Below are 24032 nucleotides of genomic sequence, written 5' to 3'. Positions count from 1 at the left end.
TGGAAGGCCCAAGCCAATGCAGTGCTGCCTGTGGTGGAGCTGTCCAGCCTGCTGTCATGCTGCAGAGATGTGGACCATATGTTGGTCTCAAGTTGTGGACACTCCCACAACGGCCTGTATTTGGAATACAAATAATATTCTGCTCTCTCATTTGTTCAATTATGCAATGGAAGTTGACGCATCCTTGGCCACTTATGTCATTCGCCACATGATGAGTAAATAATTAATGAATGTGGGGCTTCTGATGGACTGCCCTGGTGTGGTTGGCTTAAGTTGTCAAAGATAACAAACTAACCCAGGCTGATTGTTGTGCAGCTTTCCCACGGCTTCTTTAAACACTGGATTACATGCAGGCCACTCATGTGTTTTCCATTGATCCAGTGCTGTGTGCTCCTGCACGCTGCTCTTACTCGTGTCTGTGGACTTACTGCAGCAGCCTCTCTTTTACAAGCAAGCACAGCCTTTGTTGTCATTGTCAGGTTATAGGACAGCGTTTGCAGTGGAAACTTGATAGCAGCGATCGAACATTTGATGAACTGGATCTGCTCTGATGGTGTTGATCCAGGTCAGTGCTACCCAGGCCACTGGCTGGCACAAACAGGCTGAAGGGACCGAAATAGAACATAAGCACTGGGGCAATATTTGCTGCCATCCCAGAAGAAAAAGAGCACATTTTTTACACTCTGTGCTCATTTTTTCGAAGTGGGAATCTGACAAATATTTTCGAGCCGAAGCAAAAGCAAATGCATTATTCACGTGTTCTTGCACCACAGGAAACATGGGTAAGCAGAACAGCAAGCTGACTCCTGAGGTGATGGAGGATCTGGTGAAGAACACAGAGTTTAATGAACATGAGCTGAAGCAGTGGTACAAAGGCTTCCTGAAGGACTGCCCCAGTGGCAGGCTGAATCTGGATGAGTTCCAGCAGCTTTATGTGAAGGTTTGTGTCCAGAAGCTCCCGCTCTTCTTTAACAACTGCCTCTTTTGCATCTGTTGGAGTTATTTGTTGTACAAACTAATCATGCAGCAGTAGAGGACTTATTTTCCCTTTTAAAAAGCTGTGCTTATCCTGTAACAATAAGGCACCAGTTGACCTCTCTCTACTGTTTTGTGCAGTTCTTCCCTTACGGTGATGCGTCAAAATTTGCACAACACGCCTTCAGAACCTTTGACAAAAACGGAGACGGGACCATTGATTTCCGAGAGTTCATCTGCGCTCTGTCCATCACATCCCGTGGCAGCTTTGAGCAGAAACTCAACTGGGCCTTCAACATGTATGACCTGGATGGTGATGGCAAAATAACCAGAGTGGAAATGCTGGAGATAATCGAGGTGAGGGATTATGGAGTCATTAAGCTTTTGCTCATCAGGAGACTGGCTCTGAGGGTTTTTTTTCTCCATTGGTTTTTGGTGTTATCAGTCTCCCACACACCTGCAGAGCCTTGAGTACAGATACAGTTTCGTAATGGCAAAACTGCAGTTGTATTGAATTGCATTTGGCTATTTGTGGAAACACAATCTATAAAATAAATCCGATATGTGTCAGTGATATCAGAGCATATTGACAGCCCCTACTGAGACTGTCAATATGCTCTGAAGTGTGCAACAGTGCAAAAACAGTCAGACAAAACCCCATTATTTTATGACCTGAGAGTTTTTAACATTAGTAAGAAGTTATTTTTCACATAATTGACTTATGGTTTTCAAATAAATCACCTCAGAGCAAAGAGCCCAGATTTCAGCTTGTTAAATGTGGGAATTAGCTGTTTTTGTTTTTGTTTTTCCAGTAATTTTGACTTTTGGAGATTTGAGCATTGTAACTGTGTTCAAATCACAGTTTGGGTCTTTATAAAACTTTTCTTTAGCAAACCCAAAAGCAGCCAAACAGTTTGAAGAATAAACAAATACATTGGCATCATACTATTGCACTCAAAAAAGAATTATTATGCTTAAACACAGGACTACAACTGACCCATGTGGCTGTTATTATTGTTATTATAGAGCTACCCAACAATATTTAAGTATTTAACATCATGGACACCTGCGATGATCCAATGAAATGGTAAAATGGTAAATGGTCTGTATTTGTATAGCGCTTTACTAGTCCCTAAGGACCCCAAAGCACTTTACATATCCAGTCATCCACACATTCACACACTGGTGATGGCAAGCTACATTGTAGCCACAGCCACCCTGGGTCGCACTGACAGAGGCGAGACTGCCGGACACTGGCGCCACCGGGCCCTCTGACCACCACCAGTAGGCAACGGGTGAAGTGTCTTGTCCAAGGACACAATGACCGAGACTGTCCAAGCCGGGGCTCGAACTGGCAACCTTCCGATTACATGGCGAACTCTTGAGGCACTTTGGAATATATGTTATTCCAAAAGTGGCATTCGATATATATTTGGACACACGACTTGTGCACTACTGCATAAAGGAGTATTAGGGCCACATTAAGAAAGAAAAGGCAAATATATTTTTATATTAATATTGTTCATATTGAGACTAAAGCTGAAATGTTGTTGTTTCAAGTCAGACAAATGCCATGGCTGCTTTGCCCTCTACAAAATAGCTTGCGTAGAGTTAGCGCAAGTGTATTTAAGAGTTGGTTTTAATAACAAGGAAATTATTTCTCTTTTATTACATAAACACGATGTGGTGATAAGTGCAATGATGTTGAAGAGATGGTGCAAAAAGCTGCATCTGTTCAGAAGGAAAAAACACAAACTTCGAGGGGTTGGCTTCATTTGTGCAAAATGAAATAGCTGGCAATGGATGATCACAAAACACAATCAGAACGCTGATGAAGTTGTTGTGTCAACTCATCAAGTCCACATTTCAACTTTAGCTAATATTTCGACATGATTCTCAAAAATAGCATTTCAAGTTTAATCTGAAGATTTGGGTTTATTCTTAAATTGAACAATAATAATGAAAAAATCTGTTCTTTTGGTGTTTTTTTTGGTAAAACTCTGTCACACTCATTGGGTACTCGAGTAGAATTATAACTTTTACTTAAATAAAAAGTCAAAATGATTTTCACACTTTTACAAAGGATTTTCCAACTCGACTCTTGTTTGCACTGTTGTGCAACACTGCTTTTGAAATAATTCAATAAATCAGTAAAGGCCCAGTGTTTCCTGCACATTTGATATATATTAATGAAATATTCAGAGTTCTTGGTCTTCTGTGTGCAACCAAATTTCAGCCTGCTGACAGAAAATAGCAGCATGCATACATTATTCAACCACTGGTACTATTTCCATCCACAGATTACTTTTGCTTAATAATTGTATGTAGCTTGTTGTTGTTTACTTGTAGCCATTTCAGCAATTTAATCATGAATCTCCACAAAAATGATATTATTTCAACATTTGACTTTTATCTGTTTATTCACTGCTTCATCCATCCATTCATCTTTTATTCTTGCACAGCAAACCACAGTTCTCAGCTAATTTCTCGCCACACCTCGCCCACAGGCTATCTACAAAATGGTGGGCACGGTGATCATGATGAAAATGAACGAGGACGGTTTGACACCAGAGCAGAGGGTGGACAAGATCTTCAGTAAAATGGATAAAAACAACGACGACCAGATCTCGCTGGAGGAGTTCAAAGAGGCGGCAAAGAGCGACCCGTCCATCGTGCTCCTGTTGCAGTGTGACATGCAGAAGTGAGCCGTCGCTGCTCCCTCCTCTTCCTGTCTGTATCCACACACTCTGGACAGCAGCACACGTTTTAATGTCTCATTAGGTTCTCTGCCATTTCCACAGGAAAAAAAATAACAAAAAACAATGCTTGGACTATTTTTCAATGGACTCGCTTCTTGTGGTTGTATGCATGAGAATGTCAAATGCTGAATAATTTTGAACATAGCTATAAGATATCATACATTTCTATCTGACAACATGCCAATGTGATTTGTGCACAGTAACTCCTCTACATTCTCATTCAACCTTAGCTTGTATATCAGTGGAGCACTGCATTAAATTATGTTTCTGCAGTATTTAGGATCCCCAGTGTTCACTGCTGCAACTACTGTACGCTTTACATGATAGTAACTAAATAATTCCTATGATAATTGTAACTGTCTCTACTGTACAGACTTATTGAGCTCTTGGAGGGTAGAAAGGCTCCTGTCTGTTCCAGATGTTTTCACACAGTGGAACCAAGAAGAGTAGGTTCTTTGCATGCATATATTATGTGTCAAAAAAAAATCTCTTACCTTTTTCATCTTTAGGTGGTTATGAAAAGAGAAACCGTCACTCTAAATTCATTTAGTATTGTTGCATGGGATGTACAGTATGTGACTCATTAGACCATTAGTTCACCTCCTGTAATGTGGGAGCATGCTTCCTTCCATTCGATACACGTGTATGTGTGACACTTTTCGAAAGGTTTTTGGGTTGCAGTTGAGGGCTAATCTCCAAGGAAGAGCTTTCACGTGAACATATTATATTTTGCTTAAGTGACTTACAGAATGAGCAGAAATATATTTATGCAACATGCGTCCCTTAATGTTATTATTGTACTGCTGCCGCTTAATCTAGAGACGAGGCCAGACTTACAGCATTAGGTGCATTATTCCCCACGGCGATCCCAGATTGGCTTCTTTTTAGGCTTCTTCTTTGATTTATGGTTTACTCGAGTTAACGTTATAGTAACTAAACTTTACTCAGTACATATCAACTTGTTTACAGAAATGAAGAGCACTGCAAAATTAATAGTCTTGGCTTTTGACCTTATTGCTGGGAGCTCACTCTTAAAGCTAGGGCCCTCGTGAGAGGGGCTCCACTTTCCAGTGCAGCAAAAGGAGGGAAAAAGCCTTACATATATGTTTACCGAACACACTGCATTCCTTCGTATAAAACTTTTTTGTAAGGAGAAACTTTTTATCGAAAGGTCTCATCTTCTAATCTATTCCGTTCGCCGCAGTCATTAAAGATGCAGGACCCTCGAGAGAGGTGCTCGATAAAGCTTTTGAGAGAGCGTTTCAGAGCGAGACAGCAACGAGTTGGCGAAGGTTGAAACTATTGCAGAAATTCTCGTTCAGCGGTTTTGCTTCCCCATTTCCAGGCTATGCAAGCAAGGACTGAGTGTCTGCTTGTAGTCCACTTATAGTAGTGGAAGGTGCAGAAGCTTGTCATTGTTCTGTCTCAAATCAAGCATTACATTATCAGTGTCTATATAATTTATAAATTTCAGGCCAGTCACCATGTCAGATTCTTTGTCTAGTAAATGTTTATATCAAATATGAAAAAGCATAATACAAGTGACTGTATTCTTTTATACATGTGGCATGTGTTGCACCCAAAAATAATTCTGTAGTGATTAAAACAAATAAACCATGAACAGGCTTTTTTCAAAAGGCACGGGCTGCCAGGTGGACTTAATGGGCACAAAATAAAATCATCTCTGAACACAGTGCTCTGTATGGATGGACAAAGGGATGAATGGATGGACAGCCTTGTGTGCATAAATCATATGATCCGCATAAAACCTGCTCAGAATTACAGTTTTATTTGTGACAGTGCTTTCAATTATCCACAAAAATGACTATTAACAACTACCGCAAGATAATCAATGAAGACTTTTGATAAAGAAAACAGGAACAGTGACAACAAGTAGCTAAAAAAAGAGCACTAATATTGTGGCAATATTTGCAAACTGAGTAAAGAGCTGGGTTGATTGACTAAAAGTCTCAAGGTATCACATTGGTGAGGTAAATTTAAATCGTATCTTTACAAAAGGATAAAAAGAGCTTCCCACTGGACACACCACCCACTTTGGGACTTAGTAGCTCAGTATGGGTATCACCACGAGTATAATAGTACTACAACCCTTTCCAGTACTGCTTATTTATGCAGCACTTTAACACTACTCTTGTCAGCCCCGTAAAAACAGAAAAATGACATCACAATTTGATTTTTCATCAAAAACTATCCAGCAATATAGAAGAAAATCTATATCAGAATAAAAGCAAGTACCTGATACTACCTCTCTTTTACCCTAAACGTTATACTCTTTTCCAGCTCCCTATTTGTCTTCACGATTCACAGTTCAAAATAATCCACACTATAATTCATCCACTACCTGAAACAACCAGTTTTTAACCCAGGAAGTAGAGGCCTCCACCAAACAAATTCACTCAAGTGGCTTAAAACAAATGTTCACCAGGGAGGACAGCAGGATCCTTGACTGTGTTGTTGGGTTGGAAGTCCACACACATACAGACCAGTACCTACTCTCTGACTCCCACCACCCTGTGAAACACAACGTTGAGGTGATAAGGAGCCTACAACACCAGGCAGAAAATATTTCCTCTAAGGAAAAAGGGAAAGAAAAGGAACACACACTTAAAGAAAGCTCTTAATAAAACATGGTTATCGCAACTGGGCCTCCATTAAATCAGCAAATATGTACACGAAAGAAGGTCAGACACCAGCAGACCCAGCAAGACCCTCAGACAAAATTGATTCATCCATGGGACAAAACTCTAAAACACAAGCTAAACAGGACAGAGTATGCTCTGCAGTGACAAATGCTTGGACCTCCACAAAGGAGAAACCAAACAGGCACTCCATTAACCCAACACAACACAGAAGACCCACCTTTACAGGACAAGACTCAGCTATGCATCTGCACTGGAACTTTCTTGATGATGCCAGTGTTCACATTGTGGACCAAGAGCATCTAAGCCCCCTGTGAACGACCATCACTGAACAGAGGTGGTGGCTTACAACACCAGCTATCAACCACCTGCAATGCCGTCATGAGATCCCTTCCCGAGTGCTTCAATCCCAACTCACACCTGGCCTCATGTGATCCCAATAAGTCACATGATGCAGTGGGGCAAGGTTACAAGGTGGTTTCACCATTAACCCCCAGTGTTGGTAATGACCCATACTTTTTTTTTAAATACACCTTTGTTCATGTGATGACTCACATGATCGATAGTGGGTTGATGACCCTCACAACCACCTGGGAGGGGACAACCAACCACTAAGAGTAAAATATCTGGGACTCTTTTATTTTTAGAACTGAAGAAGTCTCTTGGATGAGAGGTGGAACACCCACAAATGACACATGGCTGTCCAACTGGTCTGTCATTTCACTGCCTTCATCTCAGTTTCTGCAAACAAAGACAAACTTCTTATTTCAGTCGCATAAGCCAAATTGTTTCTCCATTGTGTTGGCTTTCAAGAAAACTCAATCATCAAAATTTCTGTCTAAGGTCTTTGTGTCTGTGAAGGTTCTCAGTCATCCAGGTCATCGTAGTCAAAGGAGCTTACAAAGAAAAGCGTCTGGACTTCTTTAAGTTGCTTGAAGACGTTTCACCTCTCATCCGAGAAGCTTCTTCAGTTCTAAGGTCAAATGGTGGGGAGTCCCAGATTTAAAACCTAGTGGGAGTATCCCCCCACAGACAAAAGGACCCCCTGATGATCCTCTAATCGCCTGAGCCAAGGTGTGAAGCCAGGGTTTCGGGTGAGCTCATTGTGAAACCTGGCCCCACCTTATCATGCTAATTCCTGAGTTTTGTCAAAACTCCTAAACACAAACTTAACAACGTGGTGTATGCTGTACAGTGCAGCGAGGAATGCCCAGACCTCTACATTGGAGAGACCAAACAGCCACTTCACAAGCGCATGGCACAACACAGAAGAGTCACCTCCACGGGACAAGACTCAGCAGTCCATCTGCATCTTAAGGATAAAGGACACTCTTTCGAGGATGCCAATGTTCACATTTTGGACAGAGAGGACAGATGGTTTGAAAGAGGAGTGAAAGAAGCCATCTATGTCCACTGTGAGCGACCATCTTTGAACAGAGGCGGTGGTTTACGACACCAACTGTCTGCCATCTATAATCAAGTTTTGAGTTCCCTCCCCAGACGCCTTAACGCCCACTCACATCCTGGGCCATCTGACCTCAGGAAATCACATGATAGGGTGGGGCTAGGTTTCACAATGAGCCCATGCGAAACTCTGGCTGATTGGGACCCACACCCAGTTTCACACCTTGGCTCAGGCGATTAGAGGATCATCAGGGGGTCCTTTTGTCCCTCTGTGAGGGGTCACTCCCACTAGGTTTTAAATCTGGGACTCCCCACCATTTGACCTTAGAACTGAAGAAGCTTCTCGGATGAGAGGTGAAATGTCTTCAAGCAACTTAAAGAAGTCCAGACGCTTTTCTTTGCAAGCTCCTTTGACTGTCTAAGGTCTTTCACTGGACGGGATCAAAACATTTCCCTCATAAAGAATCCAAGTGGACAAGAGGGGCTCATCTCTTTCATGTATTTTTAGTCTTCTTTGATGTCTAAACATTTGTGCACAAGCATTAGACCTGAACGGTTTCTCCCCAGCGCTGACTTTCTTGGGTTTTTCTTCTATCTAAGCCGCTGTGTTTCAACTACACTGTAATCATCTGTGATGTTGTGTTTGCCCATCACTCCAGCGGATGCCACCTCTGATGTGTGTTACTGCTTGCCACATGATGTAATCAAGGGCAACCTGAAAGAAGAACAGCGACCGGATGCAGCCCTGCCAGATGTTGATGACAATTTTAAAGAAGATACCGTGGCTGGATTCCATCTTTACGTGGCAGCTTGAACACAGGCATTAGCTCTTGAAAACTGGAATAAAAGCTGCTAGAAAACGTTAATAGTGCAGGACACTTCTGGTAGATCTGTGAAATTTTTCACGTTAATGACTAAATCTGAGAACGTGTATGTAAAGTCAAATAATGAACAGAGGAAATCATCATCAGCCACTCGGTGTTTCATTAAAACATTAAAATTACACTCAGACATCTTATCTATTATGGACAAAACATTAACTTTGTACAGTGCATGATTTTTGGCACACAACCTCCTGTGTTGTTTTAAAAGCCTGCATTCATTTGCCATAAAATGATAAAAACATTACATAAAATAAAAAGTTCTCCGAAAACACACAGTAATACTGACATACAGCTGCAACTACGGCTTCATTTAGTCCTCGTTAAAAACGTGGCGTGATCTTCATCTAAGTAACGATAATAGAGAAACACAAAACTAATTATAAAAACAGCCTTTAGTGAACACACTGAGCAATCGCTCAAAGCGCTCGTAGGCTAAAAACGAGCCTTCACATGAGCAACAACAACAGCTGCTTGGACACAGCTGTAAAAATTACAGATTGTTCATAGAAATGAAAGAAAAGAAAGAAGAATCTCAAGAAAGATTGGTTTGTGTGAGCCTTCATGGAGATCAGTGCAACAAAAGAAACAAAAAACACTCCACACAAACATACTGTGGTACATTTCAAGCTTGCAAACGATCACCTGGATGTTTGTCTGTCAGTTTTAAGGTTTTATTATCAGGACACAAAGTAGTTGTGGCTTTAGCAAGTCTTTAAAATCAGGTAAATACAACCTAATCTGACCTACAAAACATGACATATTACACTTTGCCATTAATAATTAAACCAAAACGCAATCTAAGTACACCCTTAATGTTTCCAATGGAATTCAGGGGGTGGGTACGAGCCAGGTGCTGCTAATCAAATGCACTTGACTAAATGATCATCAGCAATTGTGAGCACCTCTATAAAAGCAGACGTTTTATTAGTTTGGAGGTCTGGAGCAGTTAAAACAATGCCAACGAGCACAGATATCAGCAGCTGTCTTAGAAAAGCGGTTGTTGCTGGTCACCTGGAAAAGGTTACGAGGCCATTTCCAAACAACTTGAAGGACACCGTGCTGTAACGACAAAGATTAATGTGGAAAACATTTTACACAGTGCTTAGTCTTGCTAGTAGTGGACTTCCCAGCAAATTCAATTCAATTTTATTTATGTAGTGCCAAATCGCAACAACGGTTGATGAAGGTGCTTAATTCACCCCGGAGCCAGAGCGTTGAGCGTTGCTCAGAGCAAGTGTAAAAAGGAGCTACATCTCAGACTCTACGGGCTTCAGTTAGCGTGTTAAAAGTTAAAGTTCATGACAGCACAATTAGAAAAAGCCTGAACAAGTATGGTTTGTTTCAAATTGTTGCCAGGAGAAAGCCTTTCTCTCTATAAACAACATGGCAGTACGGCTTGGGTTCAAAAAGATGGATCTGACGAAATGCCTTTGAAAGACGAAAACGGAGATGTCTGCCCATAATGCATTGCGCCACGTTTAGTGTAAAGCAAACACAGTATATCAGCACAATGTCAAACATGGTGGCGGAGGGGTGATAACCTGGGCTTGCTTTGCAGCCACAGCGTCGACCACAAACTCCTCTGTATTCCAAAGTATTCTAGAGTCAAATGTGAGGGCATCTGTCCGACAGCTTGGCCTAAACTGGGCCATAAAATAGGACAATGATCCCAAGCACAGCAGCAAATCTACACCAGATGGCTGAAAAAGAAAAAAAATATCAAGGTGTTGCAATGACTCAGTCAAAGTCCAGACCTGAAGGGTGCTGCTTCAGCTATTAGGCGAGCAGGCGCACGTAGGTCTTGCGGTTGAAATGTAGCGGCCGACCTGCGGGCGCTGCATTTTTCTTAAATGAATAATGGCACGGTGTAATATATCATATGTTGCTATTGATCTAGTTTTAAAACCATGGACTGATGTTGCTTTGATACCTCAGAGCCTGGCGCCGTATCAAGCACTTCTAAGCAAGCCAACAACAGAACAGCTGATAAAGAAAACTGGGTTTTGTAATGATAAAGGCAGAGTCTCTGTCTTAATCCAAGTGAGATGTTGCGCCTTATCCATAAATGTTAATGCACTGAAACTATTTTGTAGGAAGCAGGGGTCCAAAATGCCTCATCACTCTACAAGTTTCAAGACCAGCTACAGGAAGTGTCTGATGGGAGTTGTTGCTACCCGAGGAGGATCTACAAGTCACAAAATAAATTCAAAAGCACACGTACTCTTTCCGGCTAAAGTAAACAGCTCTTGAGATAGCCTGTTTACTCTAGCCAGCATACCACTGGGGACTTAGGTGAAGCTCACACCACATTTAGAGCAATTAAATGAAGACATCCTGGTAATTCAAAAGGGTTCATAAATGTTTTTTTCTAACTGTATACAGTAATGCCCATTAACATTCATCCACTGATGTCACTGAAGCTCAGTTTAAACATCTTCATCTTCTGTTTGACCCCGGTGTCTTTCTGGAGCCCGCAGCTGGTGGATTTTGATGAGGTCCGACTTGGGTAGATTGCTGAAAAATACGAACCTTTTGATCAGTTGTCAATCATTTTTCACACAGCACAGGTCATTTTTAGAGATTAAAAGGTAAAGATGGATAGCGGGAGGTTTAAAAAGAAGAATATAGGATCTTGAAAAACAGTGAAATCAAAAATACTTACCTGACAAACTGACATAAAATGATTTCAGGAACAATAACAACAACAAAAATCTACAATTGGTCTGCTTGCGCACATCAGCCTCCACAGAGAAAACGTCAAAGGATATCAAGGCTAACATCACACAAATACATTACCTGGTGTTCAGAGGTGTAATGAAGATAAATTGTCGAAGATGCTGCCGCTCTGACAACTCCAGAAGCAGATCCAGACAGATTCTTCGATTGTGCATATCCTGCCGCAGCAAAAGAAAGGGAACTGTTAACTCAAGTGAGTAAAAGCCAAATCCCGTAAGCATTTTCTACTGGTTACGTGCGACTAATGTGTTTTCTGTGCACTCACCATGTAGACGTCAAACTCGTCGAGGCATCTGAAGGGTGACTCGGTGATCTCCCACAGTGAGAGCATGAAACAAACAGTGGAGAAGGAGCGCTCACCACCGGACAGCGACCTCATGTCACTCACACCATCCTCCTCCCTGCCTGGAGGCTTTACCTTCAGTGCCAACAAACTTGAGTGTTACTTATATTAACTGTGCTCCTGGTTTGCTGTAATGTAACAAACTTTTCTGGCAAACTAGAGAGATAAGCACGTACCATGATAGAGAGCGTCTCGTTGTTGTGGTCAAAAATCATAGATCCACAGCAGTTCATCTTTATTAGGAAGTTATTGAAGTATAACTTACATCTGACAGACAGGGACCTTCAGGAAAAAGAGAAGAAGAAAAGTTTTAGCCAAAAGTACAATTTTTCCCACGTCAATGAATCCTTATATTATATTTTTCTACCGTGCAAGATCGTTACTTACCTACGCATTATTTTGTATCTGTTCTGCCTGTCTGACATGATGTTATCCAGACGATCGATGAACCTCCGCAAATCTCTTACTTGGTTGGTTTTCTCTCTGTAGAGAGCGAGGGCCTCGGCGTACTCCCTAATGAGGTCAGAGGGAAGAAATTGGCATAGCCTAAATTCTTCTCAATTCAGCTTTCAGTGTGCACATGTAAAATGAGGGCAGGAGATGATTTAGTGATGGCCAGCAGGCAGATCTGATTAATCCGTACAGGGGAAGAGACAGTCCGAAGGAGATGAGCTGAAACTTAGTGAGCAGGAGCACCTTTTTTATTTCTTGGGAGATGAAATCCAGGGAAAATGATAGGTTAGAATAAAGATGGAAGATGTCTTTGAAGAAGCCTTTAAGTAAATAAGTTTTTGAAAAAATACAGTTGGTCTACAGCAAACTAAGTTAGCTTTTAAATCTGTATGAGTCATGTTTGCTGTGTGAGTAAATTCTACCTTTAAACACTTCAATTTTAAATGTCCAAAACATGTCAGCTTTGCCTCTCCAACTTTCCTGATCGCTCCCATTAAAGATCTTAACATCTTTCAGCTCTGCCGCCCGTCATTTGAATAGTGCAACCCCCTCCAAACTAGATCGCAGGCCTCCTGTAAACACTCCCTTTCACCATTGCTGCCATCCTTCTGTCACAAATCACCCCTGACACTCATCTCCACCCACTCCACTGTGTCTGCACTTTCCTCTTTACCTTGTTTGTGCACTAAACATTGCTTTGGATGATCTCGAGGTATTTAAACAGATCCACCTTCACTACCTTTACTCCCAGCGTCATCACCATTTCATTCACACACACACACATGTATTCTGTCTTGCTTCCTTACTTCCATTCCTCTTCTCTCCAGAGCACACCTCCACTTTTCCAGGATCTCTTCCTCCTGCTCCTTACTCTATAGATCACAGTGTCATCTGCTATCATCATAGTCCACAGAGACTTCTGCCCGGTCTCATCTGTCAACCCCCACCTTGAATCCATCCGTTACTCCTACTTGAAGTTTATATCTCTATAGTTGCTACAGCTCTGCACATCAACTTTGCTAATGAGTCCTATAAGGGTAATACTACTATACATAATTAAATTAATATTTTTACTGATGCATAAGTGTCTGAGAAGGATTTAACTGTTGCAGCCGGTTGAGACAGAGCTTTCTAAAATATTATCTATATGATAAGGTTGATTTTGATTACAAAAAACCAATATATTCCTTTATCCAGTACAACAGCTAAGTTCCACCAGGTCTAGGTTTTCGATGCCAATAGCGTTCCACTTGTCATAGGTGTCAATAAAACAATTAACACCCATGACACATTCAGAAGTGCTTCTAACACTGCACCCTCTATAAATACGTAAATAAAGGCAAGATAGTGAATACAAAAACACTGTTCGATCTAAAGTAAGACACCACCTTTAAGTGTGGTGACAACAATTATTAGATAACAATAATTATTCAATGTAACGTTGCACCCGATTAATGCAGAGTTATTTTTGCACCATGTGTGTCACAGACGTCGATGCGTCTGTGGTGGTGCGCCTACGGTCTTTAACACCGGAGGTCGAGAGCGCATGCAGGCGACCGAGGAGTCTATTGTTTACTTCAACAACCCGACTCATATGTAGCAATCTATGATAGTCATCTTTGATTAGCAGAAGCATAAGGGCAAGGAAAACAATAGCAAATCATAACAGTTGCCTGTTTCATACGTCTGGGTTGTTTTCAGCTGTTGTTTTATGTGTAAAAAGGGGTTAAAGTGGATTTGTCAGGTGTAGCACTGCGAAGAAAAAACGCTTAAAAATAAGATAAAAACTTGTACTTTGAGCTCCAATAGATTTGTTTTCTTTGCATACGGCTGTGATCAGCTAACATGTGCCATTGCTGCTCTTTTTGGATTTATCTGAATTCAACAAGATAACAGAGCAGCTTAAATTTGATGTCTGCTACTCTGGATGTAACCGGACATTGACCATGAACAACACAGGCTGCTGTGCACTGCTCCAACATTGCTGCTTTACTGTAAACTTCACCACACTGCTGCAAACTAACCTGAAATGATGTATTAAACGTAATTAATCTTGCGTCTTCCTTACATCTTTCATCATCTCTCATTTCTATTCAGTAAAATTTTCACACGTGAATGTTTCTTTTCTCCCTGGGAGACGCAGCGTCTTTATTTCTCGTGCTGTTTGAAACATTTGAATGTCAACAGCGATAAATGCTACTCTGTTTATATCCTGAACAAATACAAGTAAGCACAGACAGAGCAGGCAGCTAAATACTCAATTGCAGTAACAACAACTTTATTGACATCTGCAGCATGAAGGCATCACACCGATGAGAAGGAAAAAAGGTGGTGCTGAGAGGATATGCTGGCTCAATTAAAGTTCCTGGACCATCGTTCTGGATGGTTCTGGTCTACTTTAACCATGCCTAAGAGTCTATTTAGGTTAGCTAATAAAACAAGTCAGCTCAGGTGAAAATCCTTGGCTGAGTGGGGTGCCAGTTTAGGTCTAGGGGGAAACTGGGATTAATATATATTATAAGTACCTTAAGTCTGTACACAGGTACAGTACCTGATTAGATTACCTACATTCCACCAGTTTTATACATACAGTTTACACATGCACTAACATGATTGATGAATTAGCTCAATAAATATTTGAGTTTTAACTGTTAAAATAATTTCTGCCTCTGTTGCTGAAAGCCTTCAGTTTCTCACCTGACCACCTGCTGCTGCTCGCCGTGGTCGCTTTCATACACTTTGATCTTCTTATTCAGTCGAGTGATTTCTGTGTCGATGCTCTTGGTGTTGCCGACCACGTGCTGCCGTTCCGGACTGATCTCTATAGCCTTTGCCACGTATTCCTGTCGTAACATCACGAGACTTCTGCTTACTTTCTTTGATTGAATTCACCGAATACCGGCTGGCGTGAATAGCTAAACTACAGCTTAACTACACCGTATCATGCTGAAAAAAAAAACAACTTCCTACCTGTAGCTCCTCTTCTCTTTGGGCAAGTTCATTTTTCATGCCTTCAATGTTGTCGTCATGAGCCTTCACTTTGTTTTCTAAGATTTTCAGGTTTCGTTCATGCTTGGCACACTCCGTCTCCAGTTTCAGCTGTTCATCCTGTAGATCAAGAGCACAAAGGTTTGGAAACCTGCACAAAACAACAAGTTGTAGACCTGAAACTGTAAAACCTCTACTGCACCTTAAGGGGCTCTATTTCCTCTAGAAGCTGATCAATCCGGTCTCTGACAGATGAGTACTTGGAATCTGAGTCTTCGGCCATTTTTCGCTGCTTGTCGAGTTCTGCCTTTGCTTCTTGAACACTTTGCTTCTCTGCCTCGATTTTCTGCTGATTCTCTTGGGCAACTTCTTCCTGCACAGTTTAAAACATTCAGAAACACTTAACCTGCATAATTCATGGCAGCATTTAGTTTATTACGCAACAGATAAAAATAAAAACTGAAGTATCACCAGTGAGCTGATGTCATTAATTTGCTCCTCACTAGCAGTCACGAGATCAGTTATTGCTGCTTTGACATGATTCACAGAAGCCTGCAACGAAGAGAAAATAAATGTTATCTAATGTTAATTAAAAATCACATTAATCACATCTTTCAGCACTGATTTGCCAGCATTAAACAGCAACTGGAACATAGACTTTACATAAAAGATGGATACATAGTAACTTATGGATTACTGTTTGCAAGACTGGTTTTTCTGTTGTCACCATCTTGAGGTTTTGTTTTTTTTATACTAAACACGCTCAATGCTAACACTGAGCAACTATCTTGGTTAGCAAGGTACATTAGTAAATCACTGTAAAACTGAAAGGGATGCTAACTTGATTTTTAGTGAGGGGAGTAAATAGCCACAATCTTTTTACCTGTTCATGCCTCCAGGGGCTTTCTGAGCTTCTTGCTCGAAAATGACATGCCCAAACTGAATATTGTATTTCTCAGCAATTACAAACTCTGTGTAAACAATCCTGGCATCAAAATAAAGCTAACACTTGTGAGATTTCATCAGAGGTGTAAATATTACAGCAGATGTTACTGTGTCAAAGCTACTGAGGCTGGAACACTAAGAAACTACTTTTTTTTTTTAGCATATAACCCCTTTAAAAATATGCTTTGGTTCACATTTGACTCCAGAAAATCAGTAATCAACATATTCAGCCCAAACACTGAATTCACTTGTCAGCTCTTTAGCTTTCTGCTTTAATTGGAAGCCAGAAACCACAAAAAGAGGAGACAGACTGCAAATGCAGAAAATGAAAGGAAACCCAAACAGCTTCAGGTGTATCTTTTTACTGACCAGTGTTGTCTTCATGGTCAGGATGGTGTTGTTAAGATTGCTCTCCATATTCACAATGTCTTCGGTGACAGAGTTTACTTGGAGCTGAAACCTGGACAGCTGAGCCTGGTAATTCTCCAGGTCTGAGTCCAGCATACTGGAACAGACAGGATACCACAAACATAACATACCACATCTATGAAGTCACATGAAATTGGGTTTGTTTTTGTTTGTTTGGTTTTTTTTTTTTTTTGGGGGGGGGGGGGGGGGACTGTACTCAGGCACAATTTATACTGCTGACATTTCCATGTGACATAAAGATCCAGTTTGAGCATTCAACTGGGTGTAAATGTGAAAGACAGTCACTCAAACCTTGAATAGTTTCCAGTGGTTACCTTATTTCAGTCTCAATGTCCCCACCGAGATATCTTGCCATGCTGAAATCAGACGTGTAATAACGGTTTGGATACACCTGATCCCCCTCAACAGTGAAGGCTTCACGGCAGTTTTTAGGTGGACGGCAGTGCTGCATGACCCTCCTCGCTTTATCTTTTTCCTGAGATCAAACAACAACAACAAAATGCAACATCAATCCTAAAGCACCACTCTAGGCAATATCCAGGCATAAGCAGGTCTTAGTAAGACACTTACTTTGATTATAAGGATTGATTCTATCCCTCGCATATCAATCAGACAGTTGATAATCACTGGGCTTGTTGCTGTGATTATGTCCATTACCGATGGGTACTCCGGATGATATGCTTTCCTGTGAAACAGCACAGAGTGAAAACAAAACATGCTTAAAAAAAACCAAAAGTTTCAGAAAAACGTAATAAGAAAAAGAAAAGAAAATCTCACATAATGCCGACCTTCCATGAATGTTGTACGGTTTATCAGAGAAGGGGCTGACGATAATCTGTGGCCTGTTGCCCTTTGGATAAAAGCGAGTCATCAGCTCCTGGAGGACCGCCTCGTCTTTGTAGTTGTCGCAACAGAACGCCTTCACGAAGCTCCGCAGACAGCACTCCACAGCCACAGCTAACGAGGGATCCTTTAAACTGATACATGCCCCTGGGAATAAACACAGACTGTCAGCTTCAATATATCAAAAGTAGAAAGCTTTGAATTATTTAAATGTTAAAGATGTTTATAAAAAAAAAATAAAATAAAGGTACAGCGTTTGCTTTTTTGCGTGAAAGAAAAGAACATTAGACATATGTCTGTACAGTAAATACGCAGCTGCAGCTAGAAACTCGTTAGCTTAGTTAGCGTCAAGATGAAAACATGACAAAAACCAATGCACGATAGTGAAAAACTATGATGAAATGTATTGACGCTTTTGTCCGCCAATAAAATGAGATGAAAATGGACGGATCAATCAGAACAAACTAAGTTGTTCAGAAAGGTGGGACAAGTTGGGGAGTGATCCAATCAGAAGTAATCTCCTTGTGCAGTTAGGTCAGATTTGATCTGCCCAGGGGAAACATACAAGTTCTCGCGCTCTCAGTTTCTCATGAAAAAGCAACAAAATGTCAACACTTGTGAAGAAGAGAGAAGCAGGACTCGTTTCACATTTGATGTCAAGGAAAATAAGATGCTTCTTAAACCATGTGGGGCAACTCCCTGTCTTTGTGATGTGCTCCATTTAAAGTCTGAAGTCAGAGTTTCCAACTTGTTATCTGTACTGCCACTGTTGTGTGCTTGTGACTTGCCATACAGAGATAATCGAGCACACTATCCATGACTTTTCTTCAGTCATGCTTTCAAGCACAGAAAAACGACCCCTGCACTGTATTATGACTACTAGTGAATGGCTCTACCTCGCTACAAGTTGTCTAAGGAATGCAGGACCTCGTTGCTGTGAGGCAATGACGCTAACAGGGCACGTTTTCTTGATCAGAGAGCTTTAGATGTGATAGCTGACAGATGACTCACTTCTTCCTGTTTCCAGTTTTCAGTCTCTGTTCTAGTCAAACTGGTTATTGGCGCTTGTTTTTAATTTAGTATGCAAACATTAGAGTTTTATCAATCTTCTCATCAAGAACGTTAACAAGCAGATCGTATTGAACTGAAAAGTAAAAAAAAAACAAGTCTGAAAATATTTTTATCCAAAAAAAACCAAAAACCTAAAAATGAGTGTTACCTATTGGACCAACAGGTCTCTTGAGGAAGCATCCCGTGGCATAAGCCTCGCTAATTGCACTCATCATGTCAGGCACCTGGTCTCCAAAGCGCTTTAGTTTGTTCGATCGACTGGCGAGCAGCTGATTCTTCCTCTTTAGTTTGGACTCATATGAAGCCTGTACGTTCCTTTCCTCCAGTCTGGTAAATACAAAGAGAGCAAGATCATAAACTTTCACTTCCCTGACAATATGTTTACACCAGAGCTGATTTACTTTGTTATACCTCAGCTTGTCCAGTTCTTCCTTCCCTTTGAGAAGCGCCTGATGTTTGTTCTTGATGTCTTGATTCAGGTGCGTGCACTTATTCTCGAGCTCTGCAAGCTGCTCTTTCAGATTACTTAAACTCTTCTGCCGTTTCGTGTATTCCGAGTCTCCCTCACTGTTCAGACTCTTACTGAAACAGAGTAAAAAAAAAAATATTGAAAACAAATACATCAGCTGTATTAACATGAACTCTTACTCCCCTACCTTGCTTTTGCCTTGTTAAGCTTCTCCTGGAGAAGGTTTTGCTCTTGTTCCGACTGTTTCAGCTTGTTTAGAGCTCGAAAATAAACGACCTATTGGAAAAGATTGTGACATTAACATGACTTCAAATATTTCTCTATGCATACAGTAAATAAATAAATGTGCAGATTAACACAGCGCCGTTTGTCAGCGACTACCTCCTGGTCCTTGTGTGCTTTGCTAATGATCTTCACTTGTTCTTTCAACTTAACATTGTCCTCTGATAGAGACTCTTGCTCTTCTCTCAGAGTGTCAATTTTGCTTTTGATGCATTGAAGCTTCTTCTCTAGCTGTATGATCTTCGTCTGAAGATGAGAGAGACAGAAACAGGTTTTTAAAGACAATGCCTGAAAATAATTACCAGCAGGATAGAGCCACTCCACCCCACAACCTCAGGATATCTACTGTAAACACAACCATGCATTATGTGAAGGAAGGACTTTGAGTTTATGCAGAGATGAAGGTCTGAAGTGGTCTGACATTTATAAATAGGGTTGTATATTTAACAGAAAAGAAACACTTGTGACTCACCTGACAGAGCTGAAGGTTATCCTTGGGTTTGTAATTATTTTCTTCCTTTTCAATGTCTTCCTTCAACTGCTTTAAGAGCTGCTCCTTCTCACTCACCTGAAAGAGATAAAAAAAAAAACACATTTATTAAAAACTGCAAGCTCTATCCAACCAGCAAATGTTGCGTTCAAGCCTCAAGATCAAGTCTTACCAAACACCATACCATCGCCTTCTTCAGATTCTCTAAAACAACCTTCATGTCACTGAAGGATGCAACATTTTCATATCGTTCCTTCTTCTGCAGGAACTCTTGCTTCAGGTCCTTGAGACACTGGACACAAAAGCATTTTAAAATATGTTTGATTTATGTAAAAATCAAACGCTACTCATAGATAAACATATAAGCTGCAACTGGATACAATTAGGGTTCCCAAATAAAAGGCAGAAAATCAAGAGAAACCCCAAAGAAGAAGATGCTTTTAAAACTGTCAGTGTTTAACCAAAAATAAACAATGTAAATAACATTTCTCCAACGTGTATTTGCTTTATAATCTCGCTTGATGTGCAACATCAACGTTCAGCGGTTTGTGTGAGGAATGCCGTACCTCCTCTTGCCTCTCAACCTGCTCCCGCGTGACCATTTTAGTGTGTTTAATGTGGATGTAATCTCTCTTCATCTGCTCGAGCAGAGTTGCTTTCATGAAGAACTACAAACGAAAAAAAGCAGAAAAGAAAGCACTTATCAAAGTGAGCTTCATTGCAGGTGTAACCTTTAAATCTTAACGCTTTTAGCTAACGTGGCGTTACGCTACCTTATACTTGTCTGTTTCACTTTTTGAATGCAGGAACTGCTTGCTCATTTCTTGGCTGAGAATGGATACTGGGTTATCCAGCTGGAATACACAAGCAAATATCCTGTTAAGTCCTTTAATGTGTATGATTGTGCAGGAAGCAGTACAACCTCGGGGCATCTACAGGAAAAAAATTTAAAAAGTAGCAAGTACCTGGATGTTAAAGTGGTCCAAAATGCCCGTTAATTCCTCCTTTTTGTTTGAGACGAGATGTCCTAAAAGAGATAAAATGCAAGTAAAGTGGTTTGAACCTCTGTTGCCCTTTAAAAGAGGTTATAACTTACATGCCACTCATTGGAAAATAATAAGATGGTACTGTACTGTGTTCATAATTCCTTAAATTTGGACAAGATCTCCTACACCACTGGCCGATATCTAGCCCAAAACACGACGGAGCCTCCAGTGTGTTTTCCAGGCTGTAGACACTCACTGTCTACACTCACTTCACTGTGACAGGTTTTTAGCTAATAGCTCTTTGTGAATCTTGTTGGTGCATAAATACTAATTTATGCCTGTTAAACTTGGTTACTTTGGTAAATTTTTGGGTAGATTCAACAGAAGAAATGTGAATAAATTCTGTGATTTTGTGTGAGAATGTAATAATAGTGTTATAATAATGTTAGTGGCTTAACATACAGAAGAACATTCTTCTGAAAATGGTCAGGTACAAGAGTGAACATGCATACTGGCACATGCAATTTAAGTTCCTTTTATTTATAAAATGACATTTACAACATAGGAAAACCAGCGGCTGAAAGCAGTGCCATGCAAATAAAATATATACAAGTTTATAGAGAAAATTCCAGACTGAGAGTAAAGAATGTATACAGCATTAGGAGGTGACAGTGTGGCTGAAGTGTTTGGTCTCCACTCCCAACTGTGTCTGGTTAATCTAAGATTTCCAGAAGGTTTCACAAGACTTGGACCGACTCACAGAAAGTTTTCCAGTCACAGCATCTGTGGAAAGTCACCTGATTTGCTTTTCAGCCTGCAGGTCCGGCATCCATCACTCGAGAGCCGATGTTCAATGGTGATACTGTCGCCGTAAACATCCTTTTTGTAAGCATCTGGCCCTCTGTTTCTCAGCTTTACTGTTATATCTGCAGTACTAGAAACCAGAGTGTATTTTTAACATTGTTTTAGTGACGTGCTAGTAAAGAAATCTGAAGCATTTTTAACACTAAAATAAAGACACACAATTTATTACTGAGGGACGATATTAGGATCTATTACTTACTTTTCATTGGTCTTCACAAAGTCTTTCAGTGACATTCCTCTGTTCGTCACAGTGGCCTTTCCCCCGAGGCCTACAATCAAAGCGGTCAGGATAGCGCTTTTTCCACCTGAGGGATAAAGCAGTTACAAGACAACAAATTAAATCGGTGCATGTAAAGCATCTTACAGACACGCGGTGCTCGGCAGTGCTAGAAAACTATGCAAATGATTGTAAATGATGCATCAACTGAAAAAAAAGAAAAAAAAAAGAAATCAGGGAGCCATCTTTGAATAAACAAATTTTCAGTGAGCTCAGCATTAAACAGTTCCTTACATAAGCTGATACTTCACCTAAAATGGTTCAGCCAAGTGAGCAATAAATGATAATCTTGTGAATCCTGCAAAGTATTTTTTCCAGTGAAAGAAATCTAAATGTTTAAAATGTTTTACAGGGGAGTTTGTGTGGCGTTAAGTGACAAAATAACAAAGCTGGAGAGGGATGGATCAAATGTTCTTCTGTAGATAACAAAATTGGGTGTTGTTCATTCACTCTGTATTGTTGATCCACAAAGGGTGACAAGGTTTTGTTCTGGATTTAGGCCTGAAGTCTAAAGATGCCATTCCTTCCTGATATATTAGAAGTCTGTTATATCATTTTAAAAACAAACTCTCGATTTAAGTACGACTGTTCATCATTAACGCAATGCAGAGATGGTCGAGATGATCTGCTGAATTTCAAACCAAGCATCAGAGTGGGGAAGAAAGGTGATTTAAGTGCAACATGAATGTAACGTGGTTGTTGATGTGAGTATTTGAGAAGCTGTTCATCTACTGGGACTTTCCCCACACAATCATCTCTAGAGTTTACTAGAGAAATATCGAGCGAGCGGCAGTTCTCGCGTTGATGTCAGAGGTCAGAGAAGAATAACTGCACTGCTTAAGGCAACAATAACTCAAATAACCACTTGTTACAACCACGGCGTGCAGAAACACATCTCTAAATGCAGAGCATAGCAAGTCTTGTAACTTACAGTAGCAGAAGACCAGACTGGGTCAGCTGAGAACAGGAAACCAAGGCTGGATGGTAGCATCAAAATTTGAATTCAGGCTCTTGGTGGTGTAATGTTGTGGGGACTACTTTTTTTGGCACACTTTGCTTAACTGAGCATTGTTTAAACACCTCAGGCAACCCGAGTTTTGTCGCTAACCATGCCGATCCTTGTATGACCACAGTGTACTCATCTTCAAAAAGCTGCTTCCAGCAAGATAACACAGGATGACAAAAATCCCAAATCCTCTCAGTTGGGTTTCTTGAACATGACGGTGAGTTCGAGGTACTCAAATAGCTTGTACAATCCAAAAGCACCTTTGGAATGTGGTGTAATGAGAGATTCATATCATGGACCTGCAGCAACTGTGCTATCATGTCAACATGGACCAAAGGTGAGAGAAGGTCCAACCCCAAACTAGCATGCTGTAGCTAATAAAGTGGCCAGCAAGTGTTTCTATAGGGAAAAGAAAGCTATACCCAATTAAAATCACATGTCAGACATGACAACATCCAGGTACAATCAAGTGAAGGGAAAGCTCTTACTTCCATTGTGGCCAACTATGAAATTCACGTTTGGCCCAAACTGGAACGGACCAAAAGAATGATGGCACATGAAATTCTTCACAGTGATGCTTTCAATGAGTCCAATGTCACCCTAAGAACACAAGCAGAAAACGATATTTAACCTTTAACGAGCCAGGAGGAGCAAAGACAAAACTTTGTGTGGGTTTTAATGTTGGGGCGAAATACTCACTGTAGAAAACTGAGCGAAGGCCTTGGAACAGATCCCCTGATGACTTGGGTTTGCATCATCTGGCGTATTTTCGATACTCGCAGCTGCGACTTTGCGGCTCTTGAAAGTTGTTGCTTCAGTGATCACTTTGCCTTTTCTCTTACTCATTTTGGAACAAGTCACTGTCAACAGAGTTAACATGACAAAGCAAATGAGATACCATTATTTTTAACTCCCCCTATAGCTCAGCACTGTCAGCTTAAATGAAACTTTCACTCATTTTGCAAACTGATAAGTTTTTAATTCTACTAATGCACAACCAGAACAACTTTTCTCGTTCAGTCTTAATCTATTAAACTGGGCAGATTTGAATGCTTCTATTAATAAGTGTGTCCACCTGCAAAAGCCCTAAATAAGCCATCAGTATTAGTAGTAGTTCCTTGTTTAAATTTGCAATCAGAAGTGTAAATATGTCAGCGAGACATGCAGC

The 24032-nt window shown here is 40.7% G+C and overlaps 2 protein-coding genes across 2 annotated transcripts; one reads left to right on the top strand and one right to left on the bottom strand.

The window, feature by feature from the left end:
* The first annotated feature begins 778 nt into the window (after nucleotides 1-778).
* Nucleotides 779-3680, top strand: vsnl1b (visinin-like 1b). The gene is made up of 3 exons (XM_085343663.1): nucleotides 779-940; nucleotides 1117-1332; nucleotides 3483-3680. The coding sequence occupies exons 1-3, from the start codon at nucleotides 779-781 to the stop codon at nucleotides 3678-3680; spliced, it is 576 nt and encodes a 191-aa protein (XP_085199789.1).
* Nucleotides 3681-10306: 6626 nt separating this feature from the next.
* smc6 (structural maintenance of chromosomes 6) lies at nucleotides 10307-23743 on the bottom strand. Its single transcript, XM_085342567.1, has 26 exons — nucleotides 23564-23743; nucleotides 23353-23464; nucleotides 21781-21886; nucleotides 21515-21651; nucleotides 20697-20758; nucleotides 20505-20585; nucleotides 20298-20399; nucleotides 19904-20023; nucleotides 19714-19809; nucleotides 19341-19487; nucleotides 19147-19235; nucleotides 18902-19072; nucleotides 18639-18817; nucleotides 17365-17566; nucleotides 17147-17261; nucleotides 16891-17051; nucleotides 16517-16652; nucleotides 15674-15754; nucleotides 15405-15575; nucleotides 15185-15322; nucleotides 14912-15057; nucleotides 12149-12274; nucleotides 11938-12043; nucleotides 11684-11836; nucleotides 11479-11576; nucleotides 10307-11196 (listed from the first exon to the last, which is right to left on the bottom strand). The coding sequence occupies exons 1-26, from the start codon at nucleotides 23741-23743 to the stop codon at nucleotides 11109-11111; spliced, it is 3303 nt and encodes a 1100-aa protein (XP_085198693.1). The 3' UTR covers nucleotides 10307-11108.
* Between the last annotated feature and the right edge of the window lie 289 nt (nucleotides 23744-24032).

This window comes from Diplotaxodon limnothrissa, linkage group LG19 (genome assembly GCF_057381915.1).
Source record: "Diplotaxodon limnothrissa isolate DT_005_m linkage group LG19, D_limnothrissa_male_GT1.1, whole genome shotgun sequence".
NCBI classification, from domain to species: domain Eukaryota; kingdom Metazoa; phylum Chordata; class Actinopteri; order Cichliformes; family Cichlidae; genus Diplotaxodon; species Diplotaxodon limnothrissa.
Note: the sequence above shows the minus strand (reverse complement) of the source record. Positions and strands in the feature narration are given on the sequence as shown.